The sequence below is a fragment of the Phyllostomus discolor genome, chromosome 12 (assembly GCF_004126475.2).
Source record: "Phyllostomus discolor isolate MPI-MPIP mPhyDis1 chromosome 12, mPhyDis1.pri.v3, whole genome shotgun sequence".
NCBI lineage: Eukaryota > Metazoa > Chordata > Mammalia > Chiroptera > Phyllostomidae > Phyllostomus > Phyllostomus discolor.
Window position 1 is genome coordinate 26,196,223 of NC_040914.2, and position 18,943 is coordinate 26,215,165.

The 18,943-nt window shown below is 46.9% G+C and overlaps 1 protein-coding gene across 1 annotated transcript; it reads right to left on the reverse strand.

Annotated features, from left to right (window-relative positions):
• Positions 1-12,750: 12,750 nt before the first annotated feature.
• LOC118497774 (ret finger protein-like 4A) lies at positions 12,751-16,038 on the reverse strand. Its single transcript, XM_036013353.1, has 2 exons — positions 15,748-16,038; positions 12,751-13,532 (listed from the first exon to the last, which is right to left on the reverse strand). Exons 1-2 carry the CDS (start codon positions 16,031-16,033, stop codon positions 12,877-12,879), a joined length of 942 nt encoding a protein of 313 aa, XP_035869246.1. The 5' UTR covers positions 16,034-16,038; the 3' UTR covers positions 12,751-12,876.
• Between the last annotated feature and the right edge of the window lie 2,905 nt (positions 16,039-18,943).

Sequence of the window (18,943 nt, forward strand, 5' to 3'; positions counted from 1 at the left end):
CATCAATGTGCGGTTGCTGGGGGTCATGGCCTGCAACCCATGCATGTACCCTGACTGGGAATCGAACCTGCAACGCTTTGGTTCGCAGCCCTCAGAATAGCTCAATCCACTGAGCTATGCCAGCCAGGGCTCCATAATTATTCTTTTTTAAATAGGGTTTCAATTACTTACTCTCTCTTTTCTCTTTCTGGCATCCCCATGATGCAAATGTTGGTACACTAGAAATCCCTGATGTTCCTTATACTATGCTCATTTTTTAGGACTCCTTTTTCCCCCTGCTGTTCTGATCAGTTGTTTTCTGCCTTTTTATCTCCTGATCTCTGATCCGATCCTGTGCTTCATCTACTCCACTATCGATTCCCTATAATGTATCTTCATTTCAGTTATTGTGTCCTTCATTTATGACTGTTTTCTTTATGCCTTATTTCTCCATTTTTATGTTTCTTATACCTTTGCTGACATTCACACTAAGTTCTTCTGCTCGTCTCCTTAGCTCATTGAGCATTTTTATAATGTGTTTTGAACTCTGCATCTATTAGATTGCTGGTTTACATTTTGTTTACTTCTTTTTCTGAAGTCTTGTTCTGCTCTTTCACTTTGGTGTCTCCTCATTTCGGTGGCCTTCCTGTGATTGTTTCTGTGTGTTAGGTAGAGCTGCTGTCTCCTGTCCTGGTAGAGTGTCCCTGTGTAGTGGGTGTCGTGTAGGGCCCAGTGGTGCGGTTTCCCTGAAGTCCCAACCTGGGCACTCTTGTGTGCTCCCCTTGTGGGCCATGTGCACTTTGCTGTTGTGGTTGAGTCAGGATTGCTGTTGGCAATGGAAGGGATTTATCCCCTGGCTGATCAGCTCTGAGGTCTGGCTGTAGCCACTGTGGAGGCTCTGGTGCCTGCTGAGTCTGCCCCATGAGTGTGTTGCTGTGGAGGTGGTGGGGTGGTGTTTTGTTGTGATCAGAAGCTGTCTACAGGAGTGCTGGCTGTGGGGCCTCTTGGGAGGTGCAGGCCAATTTCAGCCACCACCTGTGTCCTATGCAGAACCACCTGGCATGAGCTACAAATCAATCTACACATGGCCGCTTCTTGTGCTGGGCTTGGAGGTACCTGGGAGAGGCCAAGCTGTGAACCAAGGCCAACTTCCCCTAGTCCTGGGCCTGGGGCCACTTAGCAGTAGAAATGGAGTGTGCCTCAGCCAGATGAGTCTTGTTTCAGATATTTTAGGAAAGTCCACGGCTTGAGTCAAGAGAGGTTGTTTACATGGAAAGTCGCTGGAAACAGCTTGAGTGGGCCTGCAAGGTGGGTGGGGCTGGGCTTCAGAGAATCACAAGGGCGGGGTGGACAGGGTGAACCAGGGGGATGGAGACAGAGACACGTACACACCTGGCAGTTCTGTGGGGGGAGGGCTCATCAAAGGAACAATGGCCTCTGTCAGCCGTTCTGTCTGAGAGAAAGCAGCCCCCCTCCCAGCTCTTGCCCTGATGCCAGACAATTCAATTTCTCTCTACATGTTCCTCATGCCTTTTGAGTTGCTGTCCCAGGGCTGGAGCTCAGAAGAATGTGTCTGAGTAAGTCCATGCACTGACACTTTAAAAGGAATGCCTGGGACTCTGGAAGCACTTTGCATCACTAGCCTCGGTTCCTGCTAGTTTCTATAACCCAAGTTGTGGAGACCTGTCTTCCTGGTGCTGAAAGCATGGTCTGGGGGTCTTAGTATCAGGCTGGGACACCTTCCTCCTAGGGCAGAACCCCCACAGCTGACATATCTCTCTAAATTTTTATCTATCACACATGATTGTGGGACCAGTCTGTTCAGCATCTCCACCCCTCCTACCAGTCTCAGTGGGGCTTCTTTCACTTTGTAGTTGTAGGACTTCCGCTTAGCTAGATTTTAAGTGGTTCTGAATGATGGGTGTTTGTGATGTAGTTGTAATTTTGATGAGGTCATGGTGTGAAGACATTACTGAATTTACCTACACAAACATCTTGACTGGAAGGTAAGATATTTTTTAAATGTTGATTTAAATATGCTGATTTAGTAACAACACTAATTTTCAATCCTTTAAACATGCTGTTAAAGTGGCACTGGTTGTGTTTTCTAGCCTGTGAGGGAGTCGTAGTGAAGAATGCCTGCTGTAGCAGTTGGGTGTCCCAGCCTCCGTTCTTGCTGAGTTTACCTCCATGCAAATGCGGGCACAGTGAAAAGGCAAAGGATGTCCTTAACCTAAGAAAATAGTTTTGACCTCATAGATCCAGTGAAAGGCTCTTATAAACTTCAAAGGTTCCACAGGCCACACTTTGAGAATGGTTGTTCTGGATAAACCAGGGGGAGGCTCCCCACTGGCCCAATCCTTTGCACCCTCCACACTTCCTAGAACCCCTCTCCCTGAGGTGGGATCCCTGCCTCCCCACACTTGGCTGAAAGCATTGCCCTGGGTTCTTATAGAAGAAAGCTCACCCCTGGAAATGAGATTTCAGAGAGTGTCATCAGTCTGGGAAGACAGGTGGGAGGAAAGGTGTTTCTCCTTTGAAACTGGGAACAGAGTGTGCTTGAAGGCACCAGTCCCACAGGTGACCTAGTTTTGTTTGTTATACACGAGCTTAATATATACTCATGTCCCAGACAAATATCTGGTGTCATCTGTCAGAGAGATGATGTTGTCCCTTTCATTTTTCATGGGTCTAGTGCTGTGACTAGAGGCCCAGACAACATGAAGCTCAGTTCTGTGTGATAGAATGTTCTGGAAGAAGGGATTGTTCTGTGTCTGCACATCCAACATGACGTCCACTGGCTGCAGGTGGCTGTTGAGCGCATGAAGTACAACCTGTGTGCAGATCAGTTGAACTTTTACTTTTATTTCTTTTAGTTTAAAAGCCATAATCATCTGTAGCTGCCACATGAGACAATGCCTATGCGGAATATTTTAGTTTGCAGTATATGCCTAACCCTCAAAGACACTGTGTGACTCATAGATTGATGTACATTAAAGTTATCTTCGTATGGAATGATGGGTCTTCCTTTGTCTGGAGGGTCTTAGATGCACCCTCAGGATAGAGCTTGTCCAAGAAAGTTTACTTCTTATGTAGTTAACAACTAGAGTGTGCAGACATTAACCAAAATGTGATGCAACACCCTAAGGTTGTGAATGATCAAAAACGCTCCTCACTGGAATTGGTCCTTGTGCACATCACTTTGGGACCCTTGGTGTTGTTTTTGTGAACCTGGAGAGCATAAGCAGGCACATAAATCTTTACTTCAAGAGAAAATATTTATTGAACACAATATATATCAAATACATGCAGGCCCCCTACATACTCATAAAATTGTAAGGCAGAAGAGGTAAACACTGGAATTCCACCTTGGAATTCCTTACATGTTACTCTTCCCAATATTTCCTCCGGAATTCAAACAATTCTGTTTCCCTTCACCCTTGGCCCTCTCTCCTCTAGTTGAAAATATATCTGGAATTTTTACAATTGTGCAATAAAAGTTTTTCTAAGCAAGACCGAAAGATGAAAAACCATGAAGGAAAACATAAAACTTTTCTATGTCAACCACACGCTCCAGAGATACAAACTCATGCCCATAACCAAACTCAAAGACACATAAAAATGTTGGCAGGAAAGATAATGGGTGCCAGTGTCCTTCCGCTAAAGACCCTGAGGAGCGCCGGGGACCTTGGTCCTGCAAGGGGGAGCGCACCCTTGGGGGCGTGGGCAGCTGGGAGGGAGGGGGTGAGACAGGACGTGCCCAAGACATTGGATCTGGACGGCGATCTCGGGAGGGTCTGTGGGCGCAGGGGCCCCTCTAGATTGGCGTGGTCAGGACATGGGGCAAGTCTGTGACTGGGCATCTCAGGAAATACCTCGGGAAGCTGCAGACTGGAGCGAGGGTGAGGGGTGATAGGAAAGACATTGCTTTCCTTTCTGTTTACCGGCCCCCCGAGCTGCTTGGTAGTGTGTGAGCCGCACTGTGTCTCCTTTCTGTCTGTGCTGAGACAACACGCAGTGTGGTGTGGATTTGTCTCACGTCTCATGTCGCCGTGGTCTCGGGATGCTCCTGTCTGATTCTGATCTTCTGTGAAAGCACGAATGTCCAACCGGAGTGGAACCCGGCCTAGCAGTGAGTGCGCCAGGCTGGCTCTCGGCAACACTGGGCCTCAGTCTAAGCGCCAGACCCGTTCTCATGTTGGGGCTGCTTTTCCTTCCTTCTTAAATTCAATATATAAAAATATTTACAACTCAGTCAAGTGTAAAGAATATTAAGAAACAGTTTGCAAAAGAAGAAATACCAGTGTTAATTATATTTGTAATAAATACTTGTAAACAAAAATGAGAATGTAGAATAAGGAAAATAGGAATTAAAATTTTTAAATCTATCAGTTCGGCAAAGATGAAAGAAAATGGAGAGCATATCAGCCTGAGGGTGGGGAACACATTCTGTAGACGTTGAAGGGATTGAAAAATGGGACCAAACTCCTGAAGGATGCTTTTGTAAAAGGTCTCAGGAATTTAAATGTGCTTACATTTTGACACAGAAATTCCTCTCTTAGGAATGTATCCTAAGAAGATAATCACACGTGTGTGTATATATGGATGTTTCTTCTATTCTGGTTTTATAAAAGCAAAAGGACTGGATGCACCTAAATGCTCTAATCACTGGAATGATGGTAACGATGGACAGAGCATCGCTTAACGTGTCTTAGGCAGCGACACCCTGGGATCTAGAGAGGGTCAAGTGTAACCTTCAGAGCCAACCCACGAGATACTTGATTGGGATCCTTGTGGGGGACAGGAGACTCAGAGACGATGGGGGTGGTGGGGCTGCGGTGAACACAGGGTGTTTTCTCTGGGGGCCTCGATGACTCGCTTTCACTGGGTCCCTTGCAGCTGTTGTCCCCAGAAGGACCCAGGCCTGAGCGTTTCTGCCTCAGGCCTCTCTGTGCTGAGTGGTGTGTGGGGTGTGTGGGTGCTTGATTTCTCGGGATAAGATTCCACAGCCCAAGTCAGGGGATATTAAAAGTACGTTTATTAAAGCTGGGGACAGTGGCACTAAGGAAGGACTTAGGGTAGAAGAAGTAACTGGAAAGAGCCTAGGTGGGGCTGCTCTGGTTCCTGGGAATGTTACAGGAAAGGAGTGAGTCAAGGTCAGGCTGCAGTCAGCTCACTGGGAAGTCAAACTCCCAGAGACAGAAGTGAGCCAAGGTGGGGTTCCTGTCAGCTCACTGGAGAGTCAGGGGAAAAGGGGGCCTTGGCGACAGGATGGGAAAAAGCCCAAAATAAGCTGCTGCAGCTCACTGCTCCCTTGGTTGAAAATCTCAGGTGGACCCTTAGAGCTCAGAAGGAGAGAAAACAGTTCATGTCTGAAAGCAGGCCGTGGGTGCGCACTAGAGGGAGCTGCCCCAGGTCTCTGTCTGGAGGGTTTCTATCTCTTGTCTCTGTGTGAGAATCTAAGGGGAGGGTTTCAGCAGAACCTTCACCAGGTTTCCAGGGGCGTTTTTAATACGCTGATGCATCAACATGAGGACAAGGGAGGTCTGGGATTATTCTTTGGTCAGCTCCACTGTTTTACTTCTAAGGTCTGTCTGGCTCTAATGTTTTCTTTTCTCTATTTGTCCTCCTAACTTCCTCTGTCCTAGGGCTCATCTGGCACAAACGGACTCAATTGGGTCTCTGTTGTATATTCCCCCCCGATCAGGGTGATTTAACCTACCTATTCTGTGGTGAGGGAGAGGTACAAACCTTTTGTTCTGGAGTGTCCTTGGTTAGGGGAGATGAGGTCTTGCAATTCACGACTTGGCTGTAAGTTCTTCACACTGTTTGACCTGCCTTAATTTTCTTGCTTCCATTTCCTCATTCCTTTTGCCCAGGCATTTTCCTTACTTCTTACTATCCTGCCTCTCTGTGACTCTGCACTCTATGCAAGTGAACTGTTGCAATGTTCCAGAATGTTCTGTGACAGGAGGCTGCTCGGCTCAGAGCTCTGGAGGACATCAAGGGGCTGTGTACCTTAGCCAACCAGACCACACTCAATTTTATCACCCAGCATGTGTTTCAAGGCCTCCACTATGTCAGGATTAGTTAGAGTCTAGAGAGAGAATTCACAGCCAGAGTAGGACCCTAGCTCTCTGACTCTGACACTGTCATGGGGGAGATGGGCCATTAGCAGAAATGACACAGAAAAGTGTAATCATGACCCAATGCTCTGAGGGAAAGTGTCCTGATATCATGGAAGGAGATGACCAGGAGACCTACGGGTTCTATTCCTGTGGTCTTAGTATTAACTGAAAGATGTAAAAGATACTGGCATCTGAAACAGAACCATTATACACAATCACAGAACAGGAAAGATCACTTGGAAATCAAAAATATCATCATAGAAATGAATAATTCAATAGGTGAACTGGAAGATTGAAGGTGTACTCCTACTGAGTGGTAAATAATGAAAAGTTATGGGCAAGCTGGAGAAAAGACCTATTAATCTGTCAGTCAAGAGATTCCAACAAGTTAATAATGACAGTTCAAAAAGAGTATGTGAAAATAAAAATAAAACATGCTGAGTAGTAAACGATTTTAGAATTTTCCAAGAATATTTCTTGAAGTGTACAGATAACAATTTACATTTTGAGTGGTTTAACCATATTCTCACTACAGCAGATAAAAACGGACCCACACCCGGACACATCATGATGGAATTGCAGAAAGGGGATGGAAGAGCCCTTGAAAACCTCAAGAGACAGCAGACTAGAGACTAGAAGACATGGAAACAATGTTTGCCAGTTTCTGGAGAGAAAAATACTTCCAAACCAGATTTCTATATCAAGTCAAGGTGTGAATAAGGGCTAAGAAAGCCTAAAGTTTCCTCATGTGTTTAGAGTTTTCATAGTTAAGTTTGCACATTCTCTTTTGGAAAATACTACCGGGAAAAGTGGGGAAAATCAGGAAGTAAACCAAACAAGGGGACCACGTGGGATCTAGGTGACAGGGGAGCCAGAACAAGAGAGGCCAGGGCTGCCCGAGCTGAAGTGAAGGACACCCAGCTCCTAGTCTGCAAAGACCCAATACACCTGTGGCCAGAGCTAGGGCTCTGGACAGGTATCTGCAGAGGTGAAAGTGATTGAATATCTGATGTGTTCAAAAACATGCTCATGAAGATTTAGACTGTGGGGAAAGTAGAGGCATGAACGTATGAAATCAGACAGAACGGCCCTATGACTGACATAGTAACAAGCAGTGATCAACCACCCTGTACCCTAGTGCTGACCAATCAATGGAGACCCTGACCCTAAGTCCCTCAGTCCCCTATGCAACCCGTCCCCTAGAAGCCATCAGGAAGCCATGTCTTAGAGGAACAACTCACCTGTGACTCTGGGTTTGGTGCCACTTCCTTAAAGAAATCATTAATTTCTTTTTTTTTACTTACCTGAAGATTTTTTGTCCCATTGCTTTCCGAGAGAGAGGAAATGAGAGAGGGACAAACATTAATATGAGAGAGAAACATCAACTGATTTCCTTCCACAGGCACTCGGACCAGGGATCATTCTCACAACCTAGGTGTGTGCTCTGAGCAGGAATCAGTTTGCAACCTTTCAGTCATGGGATGATTCTCCAACCCACTGAGCCACACTTACCAGGGCTAACCCTTTACTTTCCTTGCTGCAAACTGCTGTTTGCATTGGATCAGGCTTTAATGTGCACGGGTCAATGAACTTTAGTGAGAATTTGTCATTTACAACTTTTAACATTTTATGATTTTTACAGTAAGTATGCATTCATCATATAAATCTCAGATTACCTATATACACAAAATTAAGTTAAAAAGTGTTGATGACATGTATAAAAGAAAAGGCAGATGGGGAGGAAAGTGAAGAGGTGAGCTCAGGGCTGACAGTGCTGGGCTCCATGTCTGGACTCTGGGCAATGAACTTGCACACCTTCCCCCACTCCTCACTCAGGGCGCTGCTCTCTGTGGAGGGCAAGCTGGGTGTTTCCCTTCTTCTGGGGCATGGTGGTTAGTATCTAGTCAACTCCTTGTTGCTTTTCAGAAGTCTGTTTTTGTATTACACACATCATTTTAAGCTATTTTCAGTGGGAGGATTTGTCCATAGAGTCCATCCAAGTTTGTCAGGAACGGAACATCTAAGGCAAATGGCTGGTCCTAGAGAAGAGGATCAGAGTGTGAATCTTAAATCGTGATGTGAGGATGGCCTGCCAGGAGTTTTACAATGGTAGGGATTTACTGTAACTTCTTTTTAGAAAAGGTTATTCATGCACATACAACAAAATTCAAAAGGCACTCAAGAACACACAAAAGAAGTAAGTCACACTGTCCCCCTGTCCCCTCAGTCACCTAAGTCCTCTCCCAGGAAACCATCTCAGTGAGTCACTTCTGCTTCCTCCTACCAGGAAAACCTATCAGGACATTAATGTTGCTGTTATCTGTAAAAAGAGCTCAGGCCATAGACTAGGAGAATTATTTTGCAATTCCATTCTTTTAGAATATCGATAAGAACGCTGAAGCTCAAGAATAAGATACCAATGACTCAATAAAAAAGGATCACAATTCTAAGCAGACCCTCACCAAATAATCTGTGCCTGCCTTGTCCAGGTGGTTCCATTAGAGTGTCATCATGAGTACCAAAATGTTTTAGGTTTGATCCCTGGTCAGAGTGCCTGGGGGCAGAATATTGACTCTCTCTCTGACACACACACACACTTTCTCTCAAATAGGTTAACATGGCCTTGGGTGACAGGTTTTTTTTAAAGGCTTACAGTAGAAAAGTATGCTTTGTTATGGCTGCAGCAGCCTCATATCTGTGTTTATCGGGTCTCGTGATGGCATCATTGTCTCTTGTGTCGATTTATTGTACAAGTTGTTTTGTACAACAATGGGCTGTGGAGGCTTGTAGCCCAGAAGCAACGGGCTGAGCCCTGCAGTCCAGGTGAGCAGTAGGGAGACCATCCAGGTGTGAGTGCCAATGGGCTGTTTTCATAACCACAGCATCACACAACCACATGTTTCTCAGGGTGGATCACCACCATTAGACGGCATATGAGTGATGTAAGTGCATCAAATAAACACACTGGATACCTTATACTTACACAAGGTTGTATATCAATTCTATTGTAACTTAAAATAAAGTTCATGGTAGATATTATGTACATTGGCATGTGGTGAAGGATTAGTAAACAGTATAATTAGGAATATTGTCAACACTGAAATCCACAGATTAGATTGTCAAGAGTCACTTCCAACAGTTAATGACCCCAGGAGCTCTAGGATCTCTCAGCATCCTCAGTGAGGGGCAAAGAACAAGAAAACCAGAAGCCAACCAGGGGCGGTCTGCACTCACCAGAGATGGGGACCCACTCACACAATGACTTTAAAGTGAACATAGAAATCAGCACATAGGAGCTGACACAGGTGTACACCAGCATCAGGATGGTGTGGGTGGCTCTGGTCTCTGGAGGGCACTGGTGGGGACTGTGGGGCGAGAATGTGCTGCAGCCTCTGGTGGTGTCTGTGCAGGAGAAGCACCATGGAGAGGCTGGGCCAGATCAAGAGGACAAAGAACCTGACATCAGGATATGACCACAAGATGGCAGCCTCAGGCAGGTGTAGAGACTGGGGACAGTGATGGCCAATACTGAGGTGGCTCTCTGGAGCAGCCAGCAGGAGGCAGAAAAGGTGTCCCATGTTCCTTGGAGAGAATCTGAGCTAGAGTCACGTTGTCATTGGAGTGCAGGGTCACTTTGCAGCAGGAGCTCCAGTCACAGCATTTCCCACTGGGCCCTTGCCTTCAGCTTCTTCTTCTTCTGTCCCCAGGCCCCTCACAGTGGTCATCCTGTGTGACCCCTGGCTGGTCTTCCTATGCATTCAAGTTCCACAGGGCTTGCTGTTCCCAGCCTGAGGTGCGTTGAGTCTGGAAAATACCTGCACTTGAGGCCACTGTGTCCTTGCTCAGGGTCTGGGGTCTCCCTCTGTCCATGGGACCTGAAGGACACTGTAATACCTCTCTATCATTCGTAGAGCTCATACTGGAGTCTCCCATTGCACCAGACTGTCCCCATGTTCTGGATGCTGACTGTGGGGAGAAGCTTTCCTGGCTGTACACATTGGGAGTAGGGCAAAGCAATGATGGGGAAATACAGGGAGATAACATAAAAATTGACCACTGCAATATTCGATTGACAGTAAGAAATGCCAGTTGAAAATCACATCTTAGAAACCAGCTTCACCTGCCAGCACACTGGCCCAAAGTCTTCCTTCTGAGACACCACGGGGGGCAAGGGGCACAGTCCACTGTTTCTTCCAGTCCTTCTGCCAAGGTCAGCCCACTGGACACATGGACCTGTCACTTTATGTGCAGGGGTCGTTCAAGCTGAGACAGGCAGGTGGGACATCTAGGGCTTCTATGCAGTATCCAGCTGTAGCCCCTCGAGGGGAAATAAAATGCTCTGCACGTGACCTCTGGTCTCCTTCTGTCCCCACACATGTGACTCCCTCTCCTCTCTTCTCCCCCCACCACTTCCTTCCCTTCTGGTGACCATGACAGCGCTGGCTGTGACTGTGAGTTCCTTCTCATTTGCTCTGTCAATTTATTTGTTGCTTTTTGTTTTATGCTCCATGTATGAGTGAAATCACATGATTTTTATCTCTGCCTGTCAGACTTATTCCCCTCAGCGTGATACTCTCTAGGTCCATCCATGCCATAGCAAATGGCAAGATTTCATTCTCTTTTCTGCCTTGTAGTGTTCCATGGTGTGAATGCACCACAGCTTGTTTATCCACTCACCCACTGATGGGCACCTGGGCTGCTTCCAGTGCTTGGCTGCTGTAAATCATGCTGTGATGGACAGAGGGGTGAGTATATTCTTTCAACTAAGTGTTTGGATTTCTTCAGGTAAATACCCAGAAGTAGGATCTCTGGGTCCACAGGCAGTTCCATACTTATTATTTTTAGGGAACTCCACACTGTTTTCCAGGGGGTTGCACCAGTCTGCATTCCCACCTACAGTGCGAGAGGGTTCCCTTTTCCCCACATCCTGGCCAGCACCGATCTGTTGCTTTAATGAAGGTAGAGTTTCCAGCAGACAGGACCTGATACCTCATTGTGATTTTAGTTTGCATGTCTCTTAGAGACACATTGAGCACTTTTTCAGGACTATTAGCCATCTGTAAGCCATCTGTAAGTCCTCTATTAGCTGTCTGTAAGTGTCTGTTCCGGTCTTCTGCCTATTGCTTTTCAATCCTCACCGGAGGACACGTTTGTTGATTTTAGAGAGATAGAAGAAGGGAGAAAATGAAAGAGAGAGAGAGAGAGAGAGAGAGAGACATGGACGTGAGAGAAATACATGAATCTGTTGCCTCTCATCCAAGCCCCCAGGAGGAATAGAACCCTAGCCCTTTGGTGGACTGCAGGAGGCTCCAACCCACTGAGCCTCTGGGCCAGGGCTGCCCATTTTAAAGGGAGATTGTTTCGTCTGCCCCTTCATTGTGCACGTCTGTGTGTCTTTGGATGTGAGTTGGATCTCCTATAGGCAGCGTCATTGGGTTCTACTCTGACCTACTCATCTTGGCTGTGCCTTTTGGTTGGTGAGTTCAGCCCATGAACATTCAGGTGATTATTGACCTACGAGGACTCTCTCCACTCGTATCACCTATGGTTTCTCATCGCATTGTGTCTCCAGTGTTTACTTTCCCTGAGTTCCCCGCCTGTCAGTTCATTGTGGTGGCTCTCTGTGCCTCTTGTACCCGTGGTTGCCCGCTGCGCTGTGCTGCCTGGGTGTCCTTGTACCTGTCCAAGATTTTAGCCACTCCATGGCCTGAAGGTCCCATCTACCCTCGCACCCTCTGCTGGCCTGAAGGGGTCTTACAGCCAGGTTGGGCAGGGACCTTTGGGACTTCTCTGGGACACCCTCCCCCTAGGTCTTCCAGACAGACTTATGTGGGGAGTGTCTCAGTGTCTGACTTGTCTCTTTAAGAGGGTCCTCACTCCACCACCATGCTGGTGTCCCACCCTGTGTCCGCCACTGGCCACATCAGCCCATGCGCTGCACCTGAAGCCCCATCCAACCCTCCCTCTCAAGAATCTGCCACTTTTACTCCAAGGACAACCTGTCTGGTGGTAGCTAAGCAACACAACCCTGCTGTGATGAAGGGGAAGGAACCAGGGGCAATGGCCCAGGGGGGACTGTGGCAGAGTCACCTCTGTGGCATCTGAGACACTTTCTCCTTGACTGTTCAGTTCTCATCACTCGAAGCTGGAAGCTAATGAAGCCTCACTAACTCCAATCATTATAAATGAACATAAGGATTCTTTTTGAGCCAGTGAACCTCCTGTATCCAGCTGCTCCTGAAGTCCTCCTGCTTTCCTCTAGGGTGTGGGAACATTCTGTATGCACTTGACACAAATGTGTTTTTCTGTTGCTGAGAGAAATGGCACACACACACATGTCCTGTTGTTGAGAGAGAGAAAGCTCAGTCAGGTTGCCTTCCTTATGTTCCTTAGGCACAAGACCTGACTGGGAATCGAACCTGTGGTATTTTGGTGCATGGGCGGACATTCCAATCAACCCAGCCACCCTGGCCAGGGCACATCCCTGTTTGAACTGTTTCCGTAGGTCTGGTTTCTGATCTCAGAGGAAATCATTCAGTCTGTTGGCTCACATTTTCATTTTTATTTTGTCTACAACTTCCCTGATACATGCAGTTGATCTTTAAGAAAATGAAAAGGGAAACATTTGGCAATTGATGCGAATTCTCAAAACATATTTATTGGACAATTATACAAGGAAATCCCCCCAAAACAAACATAACAGGACTTAATACGGGAAGTGACAGTTCCCCATAATTTGTGTTTGTGATTCACAGCTGTCCCATGTTTTTCAGGGTGCTGGGTCACCAGTGGAGGGGCTGGTGTCCATGGCTGTGCGCACCCAGGGTGCGTGTGTATCTGCTGTGCTCAGAGTCCCGTGGCCTTGCCCAGCTGCACTGGCCACGCTGGGGCTGAACCCGGGACAGAGTGTCATGAAGCTCCCACTGTCCTTTGCCTGAGTCCCAGGAGCAAAAAACGGACGGAGGGGCTCTGCCACAGAAATCGGGGGGAACGTAAAAATGTGGGAGCCATCGCCCACGTCATAAAAGGAAACGGTCCCCATTTCAAAGTCCAGGAAAATGCCAATGCGGTGTAAGCCGGGACTGACCATGAGCTCTGTCACCGGCCTGGTGCTGGCCAGGAAGGTGATGTGCTCCTTGCAGCTCACCGTCCAAAAGCCACTTTCGGCAGAGAGGTCCACCTTCTCCTGCCGAGGAACAGACTCCTTGCAGACGCCGAGGTTCCACTCTGCGCTGGTACCCAAGTCCACCTCCCAGTAGTGCCGGCCAGACGTGAGCCGCAGGGAGCCCAGCACACAGAGGGAGGCGCTGAACCTCTCAGGACAGACCCTGCGCTTCTGCTCCACGTACACGCAGTGGACTCGCCGCCGGTCCTCGGAGATGTAGAGGTGGTTGTTGGCCGTGTCCACATCCAAGGTCATGTCCACTGTGGAAAGAGAGATCATCCATTAGATCTTTCCCGACCTCTCCGGGACACCTCAGGGGCCACTTGAATCATTCACTTTCTCCTCTTCAACTCCACACCTCGGGTTTTCCTGGGGGAACTTCCCGGGTCCCTGATTACATCAGATTTCATGGACACAAGGAACTGTCATCATTGGAACTGGCCCTTGGTCATGAGAGGCGTTCTCTCTACATTATGCTCTTTGCTAAGTTGATGAAGGAGGTTTCTTCTCTTTAGTGTGGACTCCGTATGGAAAAAGAGACCATGACTGCTGCATGTTCAAAATTAGCATACAATTATCACAGATTCTGTGCACACATACACCTGAACTAGGCATTTCAAAGGACGGAGAATATTCTACGTATTGCAGAGTAAAATTGACTCAACGCTTTCAGTTTCCTCTCTCTCTCTCTCTCTCATTTATATTAAAATTATACATACACACACTATATTTATATGTAAAAAATATATATATAAATATATAAATCTGTACATATATTTATAAATATATGTGTATATATGTGTTGTTTTCTAAGAGTCCTGACCTTAGGACGCGCTGACACCTTAGCAGGAACCGGGACCGCAGCTCAACGGGGCAGCGCCCAGAGGGGCCCAAACGCGCAGCAGTGGACCCTGCGCTGCGCTACCGACTCCCTGCGACTCTGATTCAGATTCCCGCACAGCCAAGCGGTGCTTGTAGGTGACCCCTGGATGGGGTTGGTGCAGCCTCAGAAAGAAACTTTCTGGAATAAAGACTCCTTGCTCTGTGTGTTTTTTGCTTTATCTCCTTTTCCCGTTTTTAATTTAATTTTTATTCTTTATCCTTCCCTGAGGATATGTTTTTAGTGATTTTGCAGGAAGAGTAAAGGAGGTGTTGGGAAGGAAACATCCCTTGATTGCCTCACGGGCGGCCCCTGGCGGGAACCGAACCTGCACATTTGTGGTGTATAGGAATCCCTCCAACCAACTGAGTCACCTCCAGGGCTCTTTAATTTTTAAAACAATTTTTTAAGTTTCAGTTACAGTTGATATACAATAAAAATAATATTGAATGCAACTAGAGTTGAAAACATTAAAAAATCATTGATGTTTGCCAGACTGGAGGGGTTTGAGGCATAAGGTAAAACAGGGGAAGGGATTGGGAAGTACAGATGGGCAGTGACAGAACAGGCCCAGGGTGGTAGTGGGAAGCACAGGGAATACAGTCAGTAATACTGGGGTGATGTGCATGGTGCCAGGTGGGGACTAGGCTGATTAAGGGGAAACACTTCTGGAGGTTTATGAGTATCTAATTACTATGCTGTAGTTTTAAACTCCTGTAATGTTGTGTGGCAACTGTAAGTCAAAGATCAACTTCAAACATATTTAAAACTGAAAATGGTTTACAAACACATTAAAAACAGTTAAGAATCAGGAAGAATGGATTTTAGGCATACAGGCTATGGAACACCCAGTCTTGGATTTCTACTCGATCAATCAAATTTCTACTCTATCAACTTCCAGTTCCAAGTGACCACCAGCTACCTGTGTGGCTACCGAAAATACTGGATAGTACAGGTCAAGTGCATGACTATGTACTTTTTCTTCTCCTTTTTAAAGATTTTAGAGAGAGGAGAAGGGATTGAGAAAGAGAGGGAGAGAAATATCAATGTGTGGTTGCCTCTCAGGGGCCCCCTACTGGGAACCTGGCCCACACCCCAGGAATGTGCCCTGACTGAGAATAGAACTGGCTACCCTTTGGTTCCTAAGGCTGGCACTGAGTCCACTGAGTCACACCAGGCAGGGCTAAGTCTTATATTTTCCTGGATACCGACAGATGGCTCTGACCTGTGTGGCTTGGTTGAGAGACCTTCTGCCAAGCAACAGGATGCTGGTTTTATTCCTGGTCAGGGCACGGGGGCGATTGTGGATTGGGTTCTGAGTCGGGGCCCTTACCAGAAACAATCCATCTATGTTTCTCTCTTGTATCAATGTTTGTGATCATCTCTCACTTCCTTTCCCCCTCTCTTCAAATAAATAAAGAAAATCTTTTAAAAAGAAAGAAAACCTATAGACGGTTTTAATGCAGATTTCCGGGTTGGCACATTGGGAAAGAACAAGCATTTCAGGTGCCAGAACCCAGGTAAAGCACCTTGACTAGAGGGTTTTGACAAGTGGCTGTTTCCCTCAGGGTGGGGGCTGGTGGCCCCGACCTCACCTTGGAACCTGCGCATCCTCGGGTTCATCCTCAGGATGGCTCTCAGCTGGGGCTCCAGTGCCCTGACCTCTGACACAAGCCTGGCCAGCTGGTGTTTGGGCCTGATGTCACTCTTCTGAGAAACCTCAGGGCAGATGAAGCACACAATCCCTTGTCCCCCTGGGCCCCTCGACAGTGAGTCGACACACTTGAGGCAGCAGATGAACCCACATTTCAGGCTCACGGGGTCTTCCAGGTAGGACAGGCAGACGTAGCAACGGCTTGTGTCTTTAAAGTGCTGGGCCATGGCCGCTGTCTGGGGGAAGGGACAGGCCATTAGAACATCGTAAGTGACAAGGACTGATGGGTCCTGGGACTCCACCCTGTTTCTGTGAATAGCGACCTGTAGTCCCTGCTCCCAGGCAATCAAGATGCAATCCAAGTACAAACATCAATAGCTCATGGCCCGGAAGTTCTGATTTTGAAATGCTAGTTAGTATGAGGACAAACTTCATCCTGGGGCTGTAAGTTAGGGGGTGAGATGGTCTCTACTCTACTTGTGAATTTTTTTTTCAATCCTCCCCCAAGGACAGGTTTTTATTGGTTTTAGAGACAGAGAGGAAGTGGAGGGAGGGAGAGAGGGAGATACAGAGAGAGAGAGAGAGAGTGAGAAAGAGAGAGAGATCTGTTGCTTTTGTACACCCTGAGTGGAGCATAACCCTCAACCTTCAGTAATATGGGATGACAATCAAGCCAACTGAGCCACCTGGCCAGGGCTACCTGAATGTCTCCTGTGGCAGGCTCTAGCTTGGAGTGGCTATTGAGCCGGTGGGATGGAGCTTATCGACCTTCAAAGGTGTTGAGCCTAAGATATACCCCGGAATTTGAAGACATCACAGGACAGGAGAATATAAGCCACTTCCCAAAGGACTTCTGAAATTGATGAGATGTTGAAATCACTGCCTTCTGCCAGTGATAATGAAAGGCTTGTTTTTTGTTAGTTAGTTTGTTTGTTTTTACTTTGTATATGTGTTTTGTAGAAAATGAGGTTAGCCCTGACTGGGGAGCTCACTTAGTTAGAGTATCATCCTGATACCTCAAGGTAGCAGGTTCAATCCCTGGTCAGGACTCAGACAAGATGTAACCAGGGAATTCATCAATGAGTTCACAACAAATCCATGCTTCTTTCTCCCTCACATCAGGAAGTTAAAAAAAAAAGCTTAAAACCCCCCCACTAGTTTATGATGACGTCTCTGTGTGACTTTATATATCCAGTGGACAGTGGTGGTTGAGACCCAGAAATCTTACCACTGCCCCAGCTCAGTGTGGCTGAGACCCATAGCAGAACCTGAGAGGTGGAAGAAATCAGTGGGTGAAACTCTACTCACCACCTGGTAGGGTCCACTCATCTCAGATCTGACTCAGCATAAAAATGATCATGTCATTTCTGCCACCTGGTGTTACACATCTAAGTTCTGCCCACTGCTCCCATCAAAGGCATTCATCCCTAGATGTCCCTAGATGTCCCTAGGGACATCCCTAGGTGTCAACCCCTCCCCCCCATGCCTGGGGCTGAGCTGGCCTCAGTCAGCACTTGCTGAACTTTTTGTAGAAACAGGAAAATCAAAACCATGGACTCACCTCTGGTGCACTAGGTCCTTTTCTGGTTTCCAGCTGCTTCCCCTGCTGGCTCAGCTCTGGAGTGAGGGCGACCAGCAAGCACCTTTTATCAGGCTGGGCCCTCCTCCCACCTCACCCACTTTCTGTTTGTCCCACTCATTCCAATCAGGTTTCCACCCAGCTAATGAGATTTTCTCACCCCACAGAGAGAAGTTACCAGGAACAAAGGACATAGTTGTGTATGAAAGTTATTTTTAAACGAATGTGAACAAAATACTGCCATGTAATGATTGTAGATCAGATCCTGAATATCATTTCTGGTCCTCTCTTGGGAAATGAATATCAAAATTGACAACATTTTCTCTCTCAATCCTAAAATCTGATCCTTTGGAATGTTGGTGACTGATCTGCCTAAACATGTTTGGAATCACTGGATTGTGGATCGTAGTTGCATCATCTGAGAAACACCAGGCCTCATACTACCTTTTTTTTTTTAATTTTTAATTTTTTAACTATTTTTATTGTTGACATTATTACCAGTGTCCCATTTCCCCCTTTTGGGCACTTTGCCCCTGCCCTCACCTCCCTGCCCTCTGGGCATCAGCAGGCTGTTGTCCTTGTCTCTGGGCTAATCCCTTTACCTTGTTCTATCCCCTCCCCTCCTCCCCTCCTCCCCTCTTCCAGCTGTCAGTCTGTTCCGTGTGTCCATGCCTCTGTCCATTTCAGGGGTGTCAAACTCATTTCACTGGGGCCAGCTCAGCATTGTGGTTTCCTACACAGAGCCGATAATGATTTCAGGACTGTACAGATGTAACTACTCCTTAACTAGGGGCAAGGACCTCAGCGCTGCCGCCAGGTAGAAACAAGGTGCCGGGCCACATAAAAGAAGGTGGAGCGCCAGATTTGGCCCCAGAGCCTTGCATTGGCCGCCTGTGGTCTATTTTGTTTATTAGATTCCACAGATAAGTGAGATTAGATGGTGTTTGTAGTCCTGAACTGGCCCTTTAAACCTCTTTTGTGTCCTGACTGGTGAGGCTGTGTTGGTTTGGTGTCATCCCTCAAAGGAAAAGGATGCCGGTTGGATCCCTGGTCACAGAGAGAGAGGCAACTGATGGACGTGTCTCTCTCACATCGATGTTTCTCTCCCTTTCTCCCTCCCTTCCCCTCTGTCTGAAAAATAAAAACAGAAACATAAATGACCCCTCTTTTGTTATGTACATATTATTTTAAGAGTGCTACGTTTATTTTATTTTGTTAATTTTTTAAAATATATTTTATTGAATATGCTATTAGAGTTTTCCCAGTTTTTCTCCCCTTTATTCCCCTTCACCCTGTACCTGCCCCACCATCATTCCCCTACCTTAGTTCATGTCCATGGGTCACATATAGAAATTCTTTGGCTTCTCCATTTCCTGTACTATTCTTAACCTCCCCCTGTCTATTTTGTACCTACCATTTATGCTTCTTATTCCCTGTACCTTTTCCCCCATTGTCCCCCCTTCTTCCTCCCCACCCATAATCCTCCCCACCCATAACCCTCAACGTAATCTCCATTTCTGGGATTCTGTTCCTGTTCTAGTTGTTTGCTTAGTTTGTT

Bases quoted from the DNA above. Each gene is read 5' to 3' on its own strand.
- LOC118497774 (XM_036013353.1), bottom strand. From the start codon at position 16,033: ATGGCCCAGCACTTTAAAGACACAAGCCGTTGCTACGTCTGCCTGTCC. The intron at 13,533-15,747 runs GTGAGGTCGGGG...CTCTTTCCACAG, and splicing joins GAGGATGCGCAGGTTCCAAG to TGGACATGACCTTGGATGTG.